The sequence below is a fragment of the Gouania willdenowi genome, chromosome 1, assembly GCF_900634775.1.
Source record: "Gouania willdenowi chromosome 1, fGouWil2.1, whole genome shotgun sequence".
Taxonomy (NCBI): Eukaryota; Metazoa; Chordata; class Actinopteri; order Blenniiformes; family Gobiesocidae; genus Gouania; species Gouania willdenowi.
Window position 1 is genome coordinate 38003338 of NC_041044.1, and position 17477 is coordinate 38020814.

Here is a 17477-nt window from a genome sequence, read left to right on the forward strand (position 1 = left end):
GAGATAATTGTGATGGGCAGCACAGAGACGTAGAGCTTAGCACGTCTGCCTCACTGGAAGAAGTCTGTGATGGACACTTGGTTGTTTTCTGTATGGAGTTTGCATGTTCACCCTGTGTTTGCTTGAGTTTTCTCTGAATACACCTGTCTCCTCTTACCATCCAAAACATGTATACTAGCTTAAAGCTGCAGTATGTAGAATCGAGGAACTTGTATAAAAACAACCAGGCTCCCCCCTCCCCTCCCTGTTTCAAAACCTATCATCCCTCACTGATATTCTTGTGAACGCGCACAACTGTAGAGCTCTGTGCAAATCTTTTCTCAATAGAGACTAGAAACAAATTTGGGGACTTTATTTTGTGTTAATAGAGAGTTTTGAGAGTTTTCTTTAGAGCACGTGTCAAACTACTATTATTATTCTACTAAATTAAATAATTGTTCATAATAACAAGGAAATGTAAGTGAATTTAAGTTTAAGATCACTTAATGCTTGGATATAGTTGGTCTCTTATATACTTTATATGTAATTTATACCTGGTAGTGCAAACTTATGCACATCAATGTTGAAATTGCTCTTTTTCCAGCCTAAAATCTGTGGCCCACTTGATATCAAACAGGTCTTTATTTGGCCCCTGAAGTAAAATGAGTTTGACACTCCTGTTTTAAAGACATGGAAGCACGTATTACTCACTGCTGTGAGAACTGTGCATGTTCTCTCCACCTTGGATATGCTCCTCTTAGGCTTACAGGGGATTAGTCCCGTCTGTTTTCACTCTCTCTCTCTGACTCGAAATGTGGGGATGACTGCGCGCAGACTGAATCCTTTCTGCCCCAACATGTTTGAGCCTTTTAACTGTTGCTTTTCCACTTCGGTCTTCCTTTGTTTAGCTTGCTTTGCCATGTAACTGCTGTAAAGCCGATATGGGGACTTCTCCTGCCGGTATATCCGCTATTGTACTTTTACTATCGATGGTACGAGAATGCACATTGACTTCAGTCGAGCAGCCAATAGTAACGCCCAAAACACATCATGGAGCACTCTGTTTGTAGGAACATCTCTGATTGGCTGATAATCAGCATTACGCTCCTGGATTTCTGAAAATGATTTACAGGGCCAGGAGAAGAAGAGAATCACTGTCCACTCAGAATCTTGACCAAATGACGGCAAAAAAGACATACATACTGCAGCTTTTATTGTGTTCTACTTCAGTTAAACCCGGTGCTCGCCACGGGCTATGTGCGAGGAAAACTCGTAGCGGTCTTGGCTACGGTGGCCGCACACGTTGCACTCGAGTGGGTCCCGAAAGCCGTGGCAGCCCATGTGGATGGTGAACATGACGTAGTCCAGGAAGATCACTTTGCAGTGACCGCAGGGATAGACGCTCCCCGTCCGCTCCCCGTCCACCTGCGCCATCCGCAGAGCCTCGATTGGCGACAGCGGGAAAGGCTGTGCGTGGGCGTTGCCGTTCTTGTGATTCAAGCTGCCCAGCAGGTGCCCCAGGGTGTACACAACGGGATGGGAGCCGTCGGAGTGGAGGGAGTCCACACCAAGGTGTGGCTGCTGGGTGGTGTGAGGAACGCTCTGGAGCGCCAGGCCCATTTTGGTGCCGTTGGTGAGGCTCATTGGGCCGACGCTGTTGCGGTGCAAGGGCACAGGGTAAGGCCTGTGGGATGAAGGTGCATCGCCGCCGTCAGAAGCAACGGATCGGTGCTGGTGATCGAGGCCTGGAGAGCTCGGTGAAGGCCCTTTGAGGTCATTTTGTTGGCTGGGATCCCGGTTAAAGCTCAGGTCTAAACAGACTCCACTGTCACCTAAAACCATCACAAATAAATAAAAACCACTCAAAAACTGTCCATCATCAAATATTTCCGCAGCAGACACAAGAAGCAGCAGTGAAATCAGCTTCAGGGACAATCCGTGCACACTGAGAAAGAAAAAGCCTCTCATGCAGCTGGTTTTCAAGACAAAAAACCATGAGAACATTGAGCAAGCGCTGGATCTTTGAAGACGCAAAGGCCTCCAGTGCAGCTGCAGCACCTGCTCACGTTTCCACTCTCTCACTGCGGTTGCAGGAAATTACTTCTTCTTCCTCCTGCGGTTCACATATTGACATATCACACTTTATTTGTCGACCAAATGGGACGCAGGAGAGTTGCAGGTTTTTACTTGTGCACTGTTGTTTGAAAGCAGCTCAGGGCTCGATTGCAAAACTACAAACTGACCTGGAGGCTGAGAACCAACAATCCAAATGTGGGTTTGTGTTCTAAACTCATGCTAAGTCATACAGTTCCTTAAACTCTTATCTGTCAGTCCTCAGGCAGCAGTAGGGTGTAAGTCACCTCGGGGTGGAGGGATGAAGAAACAGCAGCGTGTGAGGACAGGAGCTTCTGTGTTTGATGCTTTTCCTCATTTTCTACCTGTTTATCCTGTGTAGGAGCTACAAGTTCACCAAAGGAGCACTATTCTAGAGCAAAGCACCGCTGAAGCGCAGAGCGGAAGATTATGTTTTACCCTCCGTTTATCTGTCTGTTTGTTAGCAAGATAACTTGAAAAGTTATGAACAGATTTGGATGAAATTTTCAGTAAATTGATTAATGGGACAAGGAACGGGTGATTAAATTTTGGTGATGTTCTGGCTACCAAAAGAAAATATATATATATATATATATATATATATATATATATATATATATATATATATATATATCCCATTCATTTCTCCATCCACACTGTGGAACTTCTGTAAAATTCTGACATAATCGCTGTTGATGATGTCATCGGTCCTACCGATACAGTGATGACACTGGTATACTAGAACATGTTTGATTGTTCAATCATACAAAGAGAAAACAAAAACGTCAGGCACCGTGCACATTATGCTGAGTCAGCTTTTGGTGATGTTCTGGATTACCAAAAATGAGAAAATACCACTCGCGGAAATCACAATATGGGTGGATGTGAGCTGTGCCTGAGCCTGCTCCTTTAAGCACAGTGGCTTATGGGTAATGTCATAGTGGTAGGGAAGTGCATTGTGTGTACGTTCCGCCTCGTACTCGTGCTGTACTCTTTACGTGTTTGTGACAATTCTTAACAAGAATAAATGTGGCACCATTTAAATAAATTAGTGCACTGTGGTTTAATAAATCACTTGGCGGAGGTTTCACTCTCCGAGTGCTTTTCTAGTTTATGATGTGATATACTTGTGTTTCTTCACCAGACAATTTTATTTCTAGTTTGTTCCCTGTATTCCCTGTGATATCACCTCACTCTGCAACACTACATTTTGGCTCGATTTAGATCTTTCTGCAGGTCTTTCAGTCTGTGAAAACACCGGAAATGTGTTGCGAAGTCACTTTGCCACTGTTTTTGGTTGCAAGCACATAAAAATCATGGTAAGAATGAAGTAAAAAACACTTCTATGCACAGGACTCCACATCCCACAATGCAAAGCAACTTTTCCAAAAATCTCAATAAAAAGAGTGTTTACAGTCTACAAATTATTGATCTAGGATAACCCAAACACATTTTTTCCCTCTAATATTCCTCAATCCACCGTCTATATTTAAGGTTAAAAAAAAAACCTACAGACATTTTTAGCAAATCAATAACATCACCAATACCCATTCATGACATGTCTCTGAGTGAGCGTAAAGTTGAGAAAAGTGCTTTCTTCTCTGAGTGCGATAAAGACCAGCAATATGCTGACGACAAATAAAGAGGAGGAGGAGGCGGACGGGCAGGCAGATGTCGCTGAGTTCAGGAAAGCACATTGAAGACACATTGAAAAACAGCTCAGTCCTGTAAGCCAGTGGTTCTCAACCTTTTCAGCCTGCGACCACCAAAATAAATGTAATTTAGGAACAATTACTTTAAACTGGCAAATAATGAGCATGACAAATTGTGCATGCAAATAAATTGGCAAAAAAAAACATGAAATATGGTGAAGAGAGGTTAAAAGTGAAAATAATGGGTCAACATAGGAAACGTTAGGTGGGAAAAGTTGTGGAAAGGGTTTATAAATGCTGAAAAGGCATTGAAAGTGGAAAAAAAATTACAGAAAAGGCATTGAAATTTGATAGAGAAGTGACAGAAATGGGGGTAATGTTGCAAAAAGGCATTAAAAAGGAACAAAAATATGGCAAGAACAAGTGATGAAAATAGATTAAAAAATATGGCAAGTTCATTGTAGTTGCAGAAAAAGTGTAAAAATAAGCAAAAATGGGCTAAAATTGTTTAAAAAAATATTATTAGTTTTTTGAAGGCATCTGGCGACCCCCTCCCAGTGTCTCGTGACCACAAGGTTGAGAACCCCTGCTTTAAGCAGTAACAGCACCATGTAGGAAAAGTCAGACTTTCCTCTGTGTCACTCACCGATGAACTTCTGGGGCATCGTACTCTTCCTTTTGGCCACGTTACTGGCCAGTCGGTCCAGCAGCAGTGCACGCTCAGTGCTCATCTGAGTCCTGGACTCAACGTGGCTGTCCTCTATGTGACGGGAAAAAACTGTTAGAATAATGACACTAACAAATCTTTCGGTTAGATGGTGTAAAGTACTGACAACCTGCATATCGGTGATAAAAGAGGGAGTGATATTCATTAAATGTGTGGCTGTAAGTTCCTGATTTGAGTGAAAACAGCACTATAACTTAACACACATATGTCAAACTCATCCGGCCCTTTGGAGCATCCGATTCGGTCCGCAGGAGAAAATAAAAATGACAAAGAAAACAAGAATCATTGTGCTCACAGTTTTCCTGATGCTTATATTGCACGACTGCAGTCTTTTTCAATGTTAAACAGCTGAAAAAATTTAAAATTCTTACAAAATACTTACATTTTCCTCAAATTATGACATATTTCCCTCAATTAAATAGAAATTGGTCACAAAATCCCTGAAATTTTAATTTATCACTTATTGCTTGGATATTGTTGATTTACTACATATTTTGTATTTCATGTATATGTACAAGTGCAAACTAAGGCACAATAATGTTGAAATTACTAATTTTCCTGCATAAAATCTGTGACCCACTTGAGATCAACACCCCTGACCTAACAGCACACGCAAAGACATGTTGCAGTTGATTTACAAACCAGGAGCAATGAGAACTTTAACACTTTAATGAATATGTATCCTGGGCTGGTCTCTGCAAACGAATCAATTTAGCGCATGTCATGTAATTTAGGAAAGCTTTGGAAAGATTGTGGCTGTTTTTACACATTTTTCACGTTTGACAAGCAGGTTTTAACTGTCACAGCTTTACTCACAGATGGCTGCAGTTACAAGTGAAAGAGGATGAAATTTTTTGTCATGTCGAGTCAACATTTTTGGAATAAAATAAATAAATAAATGAATAATGGGAATATTTCTTAGGAGCAATTTTTAGTTTTTTTTCTACATGTCGATATTTTCGAAACTTCCTCCTCTGTTCTTGCTTTCTTCAAAGTATTGACTTTTTCTATAAATGGCCACTCCTATGGTATTTTTGTAGCTTATATTCAAATTTGATGGCTGTCATCTATAATTCCAATTATTCTTTTCTTCCACTAACACCTCCAACATTTCATTTTGCTTTTATGGCTTGGTGAACAACAGAGCGTGCAATCCATGTAAATATGCACCTAAGCCAGCACTATTTTGTGGGGGGATCTTTGTAAATATGGTGTAAACCAGATTTGACAAAACAGAGCAGCATCATGACAGTAAATTAGACAAATAGATATTGCTCCTATTTTCAAAATAAATGCATTTTTCCCATTTAGAGAAACTGAAGAGATTGAATGAAGCCAACGTTTGTTTAATTTGCCACATTCTGGAAGATTTGTATGTGTGTGATTCTGCTAAATGGTAACTCATTACAATTTTTAGAGCAGATATGGGCAACTGCCGGCCCGGAGGTTACATGAGGCCCTCGGTTTAATTTTGTGTGGCCCCAAAACGCACAAAATAATAATAAAACCATTAAAAAAATGAAAACATTACTCCAAATTATGAAAGACTGTACAAAAAGTACACAAATTTACTCTAAAAATTCAAAAGAGAGCAAAAAAAACACAACAGAGAAAAACAAAAAACGAGAACGCAAATGACTCCAAAAATGCACAAAAGGACTCATAAATTACAAAGCAACAAAAAACAAAACACCGAATGACAAAAAATACACAGTGACAACATAAATAGACAAAATGACTAAAAAAAAAAGCAAAACAACCAAACTAATGCAAATAACGACTCCAATAATATGCAAACACAAAATGAGAGAAAAATATGCACAATAAAAATTAAAACAGACTAAACCTGTTATTATTAATCTTCAGATTGGTTCGTATGCTTATGCTGAGATGATGAACCTATATTGTGGCCCTCGGATCAGACAATCACAGTTTTGTGGCCCCCATTGTGATTAAAGTTGCCCATCCCTGTTTTAGAGGATCTCAGTTGAGAAAGCGTTATCGCGTTGACTCGAAAAGATAAAAACAGCCACAATTAACGTGATGAATGCTCAAAACTAACTAAAACAGTTCCCAGGTATGTGCATGAGTAAAAACTGGAATTTCTGTCTTAGAAGTGTGAGTGAAAGTATTTCTTCAAAGTACTGAAAATACATGCTTTTGACCACTGTAAGTTGGTGCTGCCATAGCCAGAATACATCTGGTGATGAGTGATGACACATTGATACATGAACTGGTGATGATTTCTGCTCACCTCGCTCAGAGCGACACGTGCTCTGGATGTAGAGGTGGCATCGCTCACGGTGCTCTTCAAGGGAGCTGCGCTGCTTGTAGCTGCGGCTACACTGGTTGCACTTGAAGGGCTTCTCTACTGTAGGCGGGAGTTTCAGTTATTTACTCAACGGTAGACACTAGACACCAACATGCAGTCAAGTGTGGTTCCTATACCTCATTTTATTCAAATTAGGTTGACGTATGATGGCAAACAGGATAAAGAGATGAATAGAGCACTGTTTTTCAGTTAATGGAGGAGAAATGTGTGTGTGAGTCATGTGTGTCTTTTAACTGCCACCACGTCACCAGATAACACGATTACCCTTTTAAACAGATACCCAGCACATAAACTGCTGTGATGCAGTAAAATAAACCATAGCAATGTTCAGTGCAACACTTTCTGCAGATGAAACAGTTTCATCTGATGCTGCATCTTCCAAAACAACATTTTTGGTTCTTGCTGAAGAATTTTTTAAACAACTCTTATCATTTAAAGGTGCAATATATATGATAGATATATTCAGTAGATATAACATAATGATACCAGTACCTTTAAGATTGACTGGAAATCCCTCCAAGCCAGTAGAGTGTAGAGCATTAGGGTTTTAATGTGTTATAAATTGTTAGACTTTAACTAGTTTGGAACCAGTTTCAATATATAGTGTGTTTGTAAAGGCTTAATAAAGCTTGTTAAACACTTATTTAGAGCAGAGAAGTGTGTCAGTAGTGGGCAACTGGTTTCCCGGGGTCTAATCTGGTGAGACACACAAAATGACAACAAAAATACACAAAAGTACAACAAAACAAAACACAAAATCACAACAAAAACATACAAAATGACTCCAGACACATACAAAACAGGTAAAAAAAGGATAACAAAAACACATGAAATGCCAGAGAAAAAAAACAAAAATCAAAAGTGCAAAAAAACAAAATTACAAAAAAAGCACAGAAAGACAAAACACCAAGGGGGTATGCTACGAAGCGAGATTACCTCTTATCCCTCTAACTTTTGGGATTTAATCAGTGTGTGCTGAACTACAAAGCTAAATTACCATAGTTACTAAGGCTGAACGACTAGCCTGGAGGGGAGCAGGTTTTGTTCTGACTAGGATCTAAGCGAGTACTAAAGTCCCGCCTCCTGACCAATCAGTTCTCTTGGAAAACGAGATGTCCAGTAAAATGTGATGTGTGAACACGTCACCGTGTGGATCTGACAGGAGAGAGAATATTTAGACATGGATGCAATCCTTTCATTTACCGATGACATTCTATAGGAAACTAATTATTATTTGATGTACTGATGAAGTAAAATAAGTAAGATAAGTCAGCTGATAAAGCCTGCGCGCATCGGGTACTTTCAGACCCATGAATTAATTAATTAATTAATACTTAATTAATTAATGTGTTCTGGGGTACATCTTTTGTCTGACAGGGAATGTTTGGTGAGGTGAAGCCCGCTAACAGAGATTAATCCAGGATGTAATTATTTAGCTTCGTAGCAGAGGCCCCAAATGTCAATAAAAATACACAAATTAATGACAAAAACACACGAAATGACAACAAAACATTTTGTAATTTTCGTAATTACCTGCCAGCATTCCTTCCTTTGTGCTTTTACAGCAGCAACACTGTTGTTTTTGGCCTGATTTATGGATATTATTTTTTCATATTTTTACAATTGGTCCTCATGATGTTGTAAGTTACTCTGCTGGGTTTCTCTGTGTTTGTGATTGGTCAGATGCTGCAATCTCCGCCCCTTTTTTGTGAGCACGCACACACACCCAGGTTGGAAACTAGTCTAATGCATGCTCAGTGTGTGTGAGGTGAACAGGTACCGGAATGTGTGCGTAGGTGTCCGCTCAGAGCGTCCCGTCTCCGACAGGCGTAGCTGCACATCGGGCATTTAAAAGGCTTTTCTCCAGAGTGCAGCTTGATGTGACGAAGCAAGTTTCCCTTCTGGGTGAAGGAGGCCCCACACTGGGAGCAGTGAAAAGGACGCTCACCTGAGAGAGGAAGAATTAGCATGTCACAGGACTAATCAATCACCAGAGTGTCAGAATCACTGGGTGGAAGTGGGAAGACTTAAGCACAATTACCCTGATCAGCCATTACATCATGAATAACAAGTAAAGAGTCCTGGCTCCTGTCAGTGGGAGGGATTTATCACAAAGCAAGTGAACCTGTTGTCCTAAAAGTTGATGCAGGAATTACAGGAAGTATAGACAAGTGCAAGGCTTTGAGCCAATTTGAAAGGACAACCTCATGATTGTCAGAGCATCTCCAAATCGCAAATCGGAACGTTTTCTTGGTGTTCCATAAAAAGTAAACCAGACTCATGGACAGTGAAGGCTCAGTAAAAGCTGGTCCCATCCCTCATCCAAGGAAGTATTCGCTGACACGAAGACTCGGCAGTGGGACTCCATTCATCCATGTGATGTTCCTCTGAAATGTAGCTTGTACTTGGCCACCGCAGAGACTTTGGAAACACTGATAGAAACGGCCTCTTTCCATTCAAAGCAGGAAGGTTTTCGGAATAGAAGAAGCAGCTTAAATCTGCTTGATGATTTTATCAGATAAAGACACAGTGTAGGCCTCATAGATCAATAAATCAAAGATCTTTTGCTCAAAAAAAAATGTAAAAGGTTGAAATTGCTGCTCAAGTTTGTCTTGATCTCCACTAAACATTTGGTTTATTGACATTGTTGGAAAAGTTCCATGCATTGCTTTGTGGTGTTTTTACTTCTTCTTAACGTTATTTCTTTGTGTTTCTTTGCAAGGAGGACAGTGATTTGCTTGCCAGCAATTTTGTTCTAGTTTGTTCCCATATTAATCGTTACTCCGCAAGACGTTAAATTTAGGCCGAACTCGGATCTTTCTGTGTAAGCCTTAAAATAAACATCCACCATTGTTTTGCCACAACTTTCAGAGAAAACCAAAGAAATGTGTTGGGAAGTCATTTTGGCAAAGTAAGGGCAAAGAAATGATCATCTCCAGCTGCTTTGAGGTAGAGTTCTCTAAATTCCCAAATCTGAATCCAACCTGGTATTACTGAGATGTGCTAAAAATGTAAGCATCACTGTACTATTTCATACGTTCCTGAGTGTCAATAAATCACAAGGAAATTCCTGAGGTGTTAAAGTTTCACAAACACAAATCTGATATACTTAATTAATTGTGTTTTATTTTCATTCAGGCAAAACTAAAATAGCTTATTAGCCAAAGTTTGGTGCAGATTCCATAGCACAACTTTAGGAGTCCAGAGGAGTTACTGTCTAAAATGGTTGGTTTGTTTTGTGCCAATCGTCTAAATCTTACTATACTGAATTAAATAACGATTGTTCATAATATCAAGGAAATGTAAGTGAATTTAAATGTAAGTTCACTTAATTATTGGATATTGTCATTCTCTATACATTTTATATGTAATTTATACCTGGAAGTGCAAACTAGGACACGTTAATGTTGAAATTGTTCTTTTTAAACCCCCAGCTATAATCTGAGGCTCACTTGAGATCAAACTGGTCTGTATTTGGCCCTGAACTTAAATGAGTTTGACACCCCTGGACTGAATACTACAAAAATGATCATTAAAACTGTGGCTGATCAGTATATTTGTGCATGTCTTGTGTGAATGAAACACTGCAGAGTGATGAGAACATTTACATCTCCATCAACTCATCTGCATTTCACAACCTGAGTACATTTTGGTCGCTGTCCTGGTAACAGTGTGGCGGTTGTGCAACCGTTGTTGTTGTTTGAGGTCATGGTTTGCAGATTCTGTGTTCCTGTGCTCACCCGTGTGGCTTCGCTTGTGCACCAGAAGTACGTTGATGCTGATGCAGGACAGGCCACAGATGTCACAGCTGAGTTTGCCTGACGTCTGAGTGCGGGGGCCGACGGCACCGGACACGTAGGCGTTATCCGCCGCAGCCTCGTAATGAGAGTAGTCCAATAGCGACAGGTCCTGCGGTTCATTCGTGGCGTGTTCGTCTTCCTCACCCTCTGCGTCCCTTTCGTCGTCGTTTTCTTCATCGGACATCTCCTCGCTGACCTCCTCTTCTTCCTCTTTTTCAGTCTTGACAAGTGTCTCTTTTTCTTCTGTCACCTCAGTCTCCATCTTTACCACGCCTGAACACAAGGAGTCAAAGGAATCAGAGACACTTGATCTTTAATTCTGAGAGCAAAGAGGGAATGAATCACTGAATCAATGCAATTTTCCCCTCAGCTCTTCACTTTATTCAGGCTGATGCAAAATGACCAAACTCATGATAATTAACCCATCAATACATTTAAGTTTTCCAACAAGTATTCAAGTTTACACGCAGGATTCGTTAGATCTGCATTGTCAAAATGGCCTTCATTTATCAACCGTTCATACATTCAGATCTGAGCGTACAACATGGGTTCGACCAAATTTCACTATTTATCAATTAAAGAGTTAAAAAGTTGACCCATATGAGTTTTTTAAAATGATTCCTCAGGCCAATATACAGAGCTTGACAGTATCAATGCTCAGAGCGGGGCTTCCCTCTTGAAATACCGACTATGTAAGTTTGGAGAGACGGACCGTCTTTGGCCAGGTCATGTGACCTGGAGAATGCTTGGAAAACGTATCACCTTATGGTAGTCACGTGACCACAGGCTCGGATATACTCATTGGGTTAAGGCTTTTGCTAGTTTTTATCCGCCTGTTCAATTCCTGGTCATGGCCGAGGCAAGCAAAATGTTTAAAACTGCTTCTGAGGAAGCTAAAAAGACGCCGCCAAAACCCGGCCCCCTCTGCCAACCCGCTTTCCGCCCAGCGCCGGACAACGCCCCACCCACACCGGATCGCCCGTCCCTTGTATCCCCCAACCTCATCTGCTGCGCCGATCCCCGGGGAAAGAGGCCGTGGCGCGAGCCCAGCTCCACTTCGCACCCCAGCCCGACCAACCCAGCCCTTAGAGCCAATCCTTATCCCGGACTTACAGGTCAACTACTGTCTGCATACACAATCAAAACACAAGGCAGGCTGGCCCAACTGACTGTTTGTTGACTTTTGCGACAGTGCTGGGCCACTAGGGGTGCTGGACTTGAAAGTTACAGGTTTAGCGCCAAAAGTTACACTGTGTGCCTTTAAGGCTTTTTAAAGTGCATTGATCGTTAATTTCTTTTAATGTGATATTTATTGCATAAAGTGTGCAGACTGAGGTTGATATACTGTAAACATTATATCCGTGTGTCTCCAGGATCTCTGCTGTGAAGTTGCTTGCAGCGCACACAGGGGGGCAGACACCACCTGTTTGGTAACTGATTCTCTTCCAAAGTGTTCAAATGCACTTCTTAATTTCCAACTTTGTTTTGCTTCACCTCAGATGTGAGGATGCCAATTTCTTTTCATCGTGGAAAACTGTCTTTTCTTGTTTAACCTCAGTGGGCAGGGCCTCTGAAACAGGAGGGCGTAACAAGTTAATGATGATCAAAGTCAGCCGCCAGATCTATCAACAACCGATCATTGAGGATTGGCCAAATACGAATATTTCATGAATCCCACGTTGGTCCTGTTGTACGCCAAAATGGGATTTGCACCCGTTTTCACGCAAGGTTGATAAATGAGGGCCAGTGTGTTTAAAGATATTAGACGTATCCAGAGGAGCAGCTAAAAGCATGTCTTCTCACCTTTAAAGTCAACTGCAGGATATTAATAGTACTCGTACAGGTTAATTTAGGCCATTGCATATGAAATTCACAAGATGTGAGCTCAAGATAAGAGAAAGCCATTTCCTCTAACAAGGCTGCAAGCACCTCAAATGATCTGCTTAAAAAAAGTCAAGTTACATTGTCTGTTTCTTGCAAAATAATTTTTTTGCTGCAAATGCAAAACGTTTTGTGTATTTTGCATCATTTTATCATAACGTTTTATTCACCTATTAAAAATCATATTAAAATGTGAAAACAATGCACTTTCTTCCCCTCTGTGCTACATCTGTCCCTCGGTCTGGTTAGCAAGACCTCTCACCTAGTGTTGGTGTCAAACAACCACCTGCAAACTCGCCTCCATCCAGAAACCACACTGTGGTCTCGGTGGTGGCTATTGACGAGCTGAAGGGCTGTGCCTTGTTTTGTGGAGCACGCTCAGAGGTGCTATGGAAACTTTGCACATGCCGAGCACCGATAGAGTCCAGGGTCTCTGCAGAGAACCGCAGGCTGAGCATGAGCAGAACAGCAGGGTTTTAGGAAGCAGACTAAAATAAAGCATGAGAGACAAAGACCACACGTCCCAGTGAAACAATGCCTGAGTGAAATGGTCCCTCTGCATAAGCAACACTTATGCATGATAGTGCATGCACAGTGAAGAATATCAGACCTACAGCTTTGAGAAAAAAGATATGTACAGAAACATAAAAGCTATGAAATGTTACAAATTGGATATGTGTAATGACGTGCAGCGGTGGACTGGGACAAAAATTCTACCCTGGCATTTTCTGTGCAGACTAGCCTACTACATTATCTATCTACATTATTATACTACATAAAAGCCGTTATTAAGTCAGTGATGCTCAACATGTGGCTCTTTTAAACCTCTTTTTACCTTTTTTGCCCCTTTTCGAACACTTTTTCAGGCTTTAGCTACCTTTTGCCAATGTTACTGTTTTTCCAGTTTTTTGTGCATTTTTGTTTTTTTTTGACACTTTTGTCAAATATCTGTCCTTTCTTTAATTTTCTGACCACTTTTCATCCAAATAAGCTAACTTTTGCCCAATATATAACACTAGTTTCTTTTTTCCCCTACATTTTGCCTCTTTTTGTTCCATATTTTTCTCACTATTGTTTGCCACATGTTGCCTATTAAAGCTACCCTTTGCCATTACATACCACCTGGTTCCTCTTTATTTGCCCATTTTTTGGCCACTCTTGAATGCTTTTGGACTATTTTAGTCACTTTACACTCTTTTCTTGCCATGTTCTTGCCACTTTTGGACCATTTTTGCAAACCTGTTACCAGGTCTGCCTCTACTCGCTTGTAAAAAAAACGCAGTAGCTGACCGACTGGCCCACTTTGGGTCGCCGGCCCACTGGGACGATGCATGGTATGCCAGATGGCCAGTCCACCCCGATGATATGCAGCTGACACACTGCAGACAGAAACCTTCTGTGCATAAATAACCTCTTTCAACATCATTCAAAACAATTGAATTGTAAAGTAGCGGTAGTAACATTAAATTAATATTTTCTATACATTTCATTCCTACAAAGCCACGAAAGAGATGCGCAAATCTTTTTCATGGAGACAATCGTTTTTTTATCAGATAAAAACAGTGTAGGACTCATAGATTAATAAACTGATGATCACTTGCTGAAAAAAAATGCGCAGGAGAGTTTTTACTTACTTCTTACGGTGATTTCTTGTGTTTCTTTGCTAGACAAGGAGGACAGTAATTGACTCAGTTTTTGCTCTAGTTTGTTGCCAGTATTCCCAGTGATATCACACCATTCTGCCAGACATTCAATTCTGGCCGGATTCATATCATTCCGTGTAAGCCCCAAAATAAACATCTGCCATAGTACGGCTGCAACTGACAGTGAAAACACTAGAAATGTGCTGGGAAGTCACTTTGGCAGAGTTTTTTGGAGGCAAACACACTAAGGATGAAGTAAAAACACTCATATGCATCTGTTTACAGGACTCCAAATCCCACAATGCAACAACAATTTCAACCTTTTTCATCTTTTTTCAAGCAAATTATCTTTAATTCAGTGATCTATGAGGCCTACAATATGTAGCACTATGTAATGCTTTATCTGATAATAAAAACATATATAGTCTCCAGCAGCTTTAAATATGTTTTAGGTGCTCACATAAAACATCTACGTTTCAAGTGAGAGCTTAAGGGTTACACAGAAGTGTTGCACCTTACTCTGTTCCTACATGTCGATGTGTACGTGGTCAACATCCGGTGAGAATAACGCCAGCATCACTTCATTGTAACCGACATGCTTGAGTAAAACATAATAGCGCTTGCATTAACGTGTAGCATAAGAGACCTTTCTACGAACACATAAAGGTTAATGCCCTCATGTAAAACACTTACCCAAGCATTTTCAATAAAATATTAAAAAACACCAATATTTTTGTACATTCTCTATGATTCAGATTTTAGGACTTTTTCTACTACTCCTTTAAAAGAGTGGGAGCTATTTCCTTGTCTTTTATTTTTGCTTCCTAGTGAGAAGGGCTTATTTTTGCTAATAAGCACCAAAATGCATAAAACAACTGCAAAAGAATAATGCATCTTTAGCAGTTCTGATATGTCACACATCTGAGAGTGTTAAACATCCATCTCACATTTTAGAAAAAAAAAATATATATATATATATTGTTTACAGTCGGCAGCTGCTTTTGTTGATGTCAAAGGTCAAAGCAGAACACACAATGATTTTAGATAAAAGAAGGACAACAGGAACTCAAAGAACCACTGGTTACAAACAACAAAAGATCATCTTTGATTGTTCTAACACATTAAACCTTAAAGCAGTGGGTGTCACTCCACTCACTGTGGCTCTAGTTCAAACACAAAACCAAAAAAGATGTGAGAAACATTGTCTTCTCTGACTCTGTCAAGTCAGTACCTGCAACTTCCAGGGTATTTTCTACATGGTTTTTGGATTTTAAAGTCAGTGTAACACACTAAAGGAGAACATGCAAACTGACTTTTTATCTTTAAACCTTTTATCTAACAAATTGCATTGCTGCAAATTAACAATAGCGTGAATATTATAGACATCTTTGTAGCAATATTGGTACAGTTGTCTTTTGTCATTTTTTTTTGTTTTTGTTTTGTTTTTTGTTTGTCTGTTTTAGATTTACATGCTTTTATCTTGTGAATACTAATTGTGTCTTTGTTTTTAAAATGGACTCCTGAGTCTGAAATAAAGGATGATGATGATGACGATTATTCTTTTTAAACTGAAAAATTAATTCAAATAAATTCAAACGTGTGTGTGTGTGTGTGTGTGTGTGTTGGCTGCTCATACATGGATCATCAGCGCAGTTGACTGTGTTCACGTCTTCCTTGTCGACTTCTTGCTCTTGAGTCTTCACACCTGCACCGTTGCAACAGTCATCTGAAACAGAAATAATGCCTTCGCCTTCATCACCACTAACTTACGCGTGTCACACACTCATCTTCAAACCTTCGCCCTGTGCTCTTCAGCCTTCAGCTCTTAGTGCTGCTCAGTGTGTGCAAGCTGAGCTGGAGGCATTTTGGTGAGAACTGTGAGAAGTAAAGACACAATGTTGCTTACCCATCCCGTTGCCTTCTGAGGACGTAAAGTTGAAATGTTGATCTGCCTCCATGACGGATGAATTATTCTGAAAGAAGAATCACAACCACTAATCAAATCTAGACTTCATAACTGAGTGTATTCAGGACTTCATGAATCCCATTGGGCTTCCTCTGACCAACAAGGTCTCTATCAAAGAAACCTACAATGTTTTCATAAAACATACAATGGAAGAATAGAAATAGCAGTTAATATAATGAATAATGTTTAGAAAAACAGCTGGGATTTGAAAAACCATTCACTATAACCTGAAATCACTTTTAGGTCTCGGGTCAGTTATTGCCCACTTACAGTAAATTGCAAAGCATTAACTTGTCACAGTTGCAGCATAAAAACTGTACGATTACTAGTATAGTTCAATCATCTGCAGGAATATGCATGTTTACTTGATGGCTATGTTTAAGTTTTACAGAGGATGGAAGGATCTTACCTGCTTCTTGAACTGCTTTTCTCTTCAAAAGGGCCCCCAGATGTCTCTGAATGAAGGATGGACCAAACACCCGGTCCCTTTAAAGACACAGGAACTTCTTGTTCATACGGTGAACCATCAGAAACACCATGATTGGTGCACAACAGAAAATCATGCTAAACAATTTACATGGCTGTGTAGTGTAGTATTACCTCTAGATTTGGAAATGATGCACCTACACTGGTGAAATGTGTGTGAATAAATGATAAGAATGAAATGATTGGTTGGAAATTGGTTTGATATCACTTTGAAGAGTCCTCGTGGTCCCTGACGATGTTAGGGTAGAAAGAGATAGAGCTCCACCTGGTGGCCAGAGCCAGAAGCTACTCTGGGTATCAACCTATTCTATAACAGAATGGAAGCCAAAAATAAAAATTGTGTGGAATATTACAATAGAAAAAAATAAAAAGACTGTTTCCATCCACGTGGATGCTACTTTAAAGCACCTACAGATGTGTTGAGGACTGCGATCCGGCTTGTTTTAGATGTCTTCCTGCTTAAACACACCTGCATGAAGACGCTACTTTATCCTCAATTACTACAAGTGCTGTGAATGTTTCTAACTATCTACACACTTATCAACATCCCTTAAATTGTTGGTAGCTTCTACAGCACATGTATCAAACTCAAGGCCCGGGGGCCAAATCCAGCCCTTTAGAAAAAAATTACAGAGAAAATATGAATTATTGTGTAAATTACCAAATAATGCAGTTGTAGATATCTTAAAATCCCCATTTTAATGAAACTCCACAATGTTTTTCAGGGCTTGTATTTTTACTGCAAATTGTGGAAAGAACTCTCAATTTTGCCACAAGTCTTGCAATTTCTGACAAACAATTCCACAAATTTACTCTAAATTAGACAAAAATTGGTAGCAAAATCACAAATTTTCAATGTGAGTTGCACTGGGGCACAATGATGTTAAAATTGTTCTTTTTTTTTCGCACCTAAAATC

General features: G+C 40.0%; 1 protein-coding gene across 1 annotated transcript; it reads right to left on the bottom strand.

The window, feature by feature from the left end:
* Positions 1 to 1175: 1175 nt before the first annotated feature.
* LOC114468451 (zinc finger protein Eos-like) lies at positions 1176 to 16720 on the bottom strand. Its single transcript, XM_028455361.1, has 8 exons — positions 16484 to 16720; positions 16015 to 16081; positions 15745 to 15834; positions 10525 to 10857; positions 8565 to 8732; positions 6707 to 6823; positions 4372 to 4485; positions 1176 to 1811 (listed from the first exon to the last, which is right to left on the bottom strand). The coding sequence occupies exons 2-8, from the start codon at positions 16064 to 16066 to the stop codon at positions 1210 to 1212; spliced, it is 1476 nt and encodes a 491-aa protein (XP_028311162.1). The 5' UTR covers positions 16067 to 16081; positions 16484 to 16720; the 3' UTR covers positions 1176 to 1209.
* Between the last annotated feature and the right edge of the window lie 757 nt (positions 16721 to 17477).

Excerpts from the sequence above, each read along its gene's own strand:
- LOC114468451 (XM_028455361.1), bottom strand. The coding sequence starts at position 16,066 with ATGGAGGCAGATCAACATTTCAACTTTACGTCCTCAGAAGGCAACGGG. Across the intron at positions 15,835-16,014 it reads CTCAGAAGGCAACGGGATGG|ATGACTGTTGCAACGGTGCA; the intron begins GTAAGCAACATT and ends TTTCTGTTTCAG. Across the intron at positions 1,812-4,371 it reads GATGCCCCAGAAGTTCATCG|GTGACAGTGGAGTCTGTTTA; the intron begins GTGAGTGACACA and ends TGATGGTTTTAG.